This window comes from Lottia gigantea, assembly GCF_000327385.1.
Source record: "Lottia gigantea unplaced genomic scaffold LOTGIsca_58, whole genome shotgun sequence".
NCBI lineage: Eukaryota > Metazoa > Mollusca > Gastropoda > Lottiidae > Lottia > Lottia gigantea.
The window spans coordinates 756,207-758,698 of record NW_008709979.1 but is presented as its reverse complement, the minus strand read 5'-3'; the positions used below and the strand labels follow the sequence as shown (position 1 = coordinate 758,698).

Here is a 2,492-nt window from a genome sequence, read left to right as displayed (position 1 = left end):
GATATAAACTATTTATGCGGCACTTGTTCTTCTTAGTTTCATCACAAACTTGATTCATTTGAAAGGAGGTTTAATTTAACTCCTTCGACCAAAAGCAGTCACAGTATTATTTAGACATTGTTTTGTTTTTTAACTTCAGGAATTACCTAAAGGACTTTGTCGGCCACATGCCATTTGTTTGAATGAAATTAATGGACCAAAGAATAGATACAAAAATGTGTGTGCCTGTAAGTAAAACTCAATTCATCTTTTTACAAATAAAATTATTCATCAATTTCCTAGCTAAAAGCATCATACTATAAAATATGCTGAAACAAAATGAGATGACAAATTAATATGAATTTAACATTTTTCATAGTTGATGACACCAGAGTCATACTAGAACCACTAGCAGATGATCCTAATTCAGATTATATCAACGCCTGTTATATTACTGTAAGTTATAGTTTTAACTGATAATGATCTTAATTCAGATTATATCAATGTCTGTTATATTACTGTAAGTTATAGTTTTAACTGATAATGATCTTAATTCAGATTATATCAATGTCTGTTATATTACTGTAAGTTATAGTTTTAACTGATAATAATCTTAATTCAGATTATATCAATATCTGTTATATTACTGTAAGTTATAGTTTTAACTGATTATGATCCTAATTCAGATTATATCAATGTCTGTTATATTACTGTAAGTTATAGTTTTAACTGATAATGATCTTAATTCAGATTATATCAATATCTGTTAAACTACTGTAAGTTATAGTTTTAACTGATAATAATCTTAATTCAGATTGTTTCAATATCTGTTAAATTACTGTAAGTTATAGTTTTAACTGATAATAATCTTAATTCAGATTGTATCAATATCTGTTAAACTACTGTAAGTTATAGTTTTAACTGATAATGATCTTAATTCAGATTATATCAATGTCTGTTAAATTACTGTAAGTTATAGTTTTAACTGATAATGATCTTAATTCAGATTGTATCAATATCTGTTAAATTACTGTAAGGTATATAATTTTAACTGATAATAATCTTAATTCAGATTATAGCAATGTCTGTTATATTACTGTAAGCTATAGTTTTAACTGATAATGATATTAATTCAGATTATATCAACGCCTGTTATATTACTGTAAGTTATAGTTTTAACTGATAATAATCTTAATTCAGATTGTATCAATATCTGTTAAATTACTGTAAGTTATAGTTTTAACTGATAATAATCTTAATTCAGATTATATCAATGTCTGTTATATTACTGTAAGATATAGTTTTAACTTATAATGATACTAATTCAGATTATATCATTGTCTGTTATATTACTGTAAGTTATAGTTTTAACTGATAATGATCTTAATTCAGATTATATCAATATCTGTTATATTACTGTAAGATATAGTTTTAACTGATAATAATCTTAATTCAGATTATATCAATGTCTGTTATATTACTGTAAGATATAGTTTTAACTTACAGTGATTTAGAATATGTCATTGTGTGTTTTATCACTGTAAGTTTTAAAAAACACGTTTACGCACAATTCACACACAAAATATTTGCATATTTTTTATATTATAGAAATATGATCAGACTTTGAAGTATATCGCATCCCAAGGTAAAGTGTTGGTTTCCAGTAAAACTTTTATCGCTAAATTATCTTTGAAAGAAGTAATTCTTTGAAATGAATCGTTTTTTTTTCCGTTTTGTTATAGTAGGAAATGAGTAACCGTTTATAATCTGACAATATGAATATTGTCACCGACAAACAACAATTACGATTGATAGTCATATGAATTGTTTCTCATATTTATGTTTCGAATAATCGTTGTACCTTTCCGTCCTGGAAGTAGGTTTGAAGACGAGATTTAATGTCATTATATTATCATATTCCAGGACCCATTGGAGTTAATATGGAAGAGTTTATAAGAATGATATGGGATATTGATGCTAGTAAAATAGTTATGTTAACAAATCTGTTTGAAAACGCAATTGTATGTATAAAATCAAAATCAATTTTCTTTTATTCATTTACAATCTCAATATTTTAAATTATTATGTGCAAGTTTTTTAGTGCATAAAGTCGCCTCAATGGGTTGTCGCTGTGCACAATATAATCTTACGTTATCTTGTCCTACAATTGTTGTAATCGCATGGATTAACAAACTATGGTCATTTCCAGTAAAGATGTTTTCAATATCATTTTGTCATAAGCGATACCAGCTCGTGAAAATGCTGGCTGTCCTGTGTACGATTATCTAGAAATGGAAGAGGAGCATGATGAATTTTGCTTTTGAAATATGATACTCGCAGCATTATCACCTGGTGTAACAAATTCTGTGTTAATAGATAACAGTTGGGATGCTAAGAAAAACGATGATACTTTATGTTATTTCAGGAGAAATGTAAGCAGTATTGGCCAGATATTGGTAAAACACAACAATTTGGTCAAATTAACATGAAACTGATAAAGGAAGAGGTTTATG

At 26.8% G+C, this 2,492-nt stretch overlaps 1 protein-coding gene across 1 annotated transcript in view; it reads left to right on the top strand.

Moving 5' to 3' along the window:
• Nucleotides 1-336: 336 nt before the first annotated feature.
• The window catches only part of LOTGIDRAFT_127740 (hypothetical protein), a gene marked incomplete at both ends in the record, with an annotated part of 5,199 nt that continues 3,043 nt past the window's right edge, over nucleotides 337-2,492 (top strand). Inside the window, one exon of the mRNA XM_009063495.1 lies at nucleotides 337-445. Coding sequence (XP_009061743.1) covers nucleotides 337-445 — 109 coding nt within the window. The remainder of the gene's footprint in view (nucleotides 446-2,492) is intronic.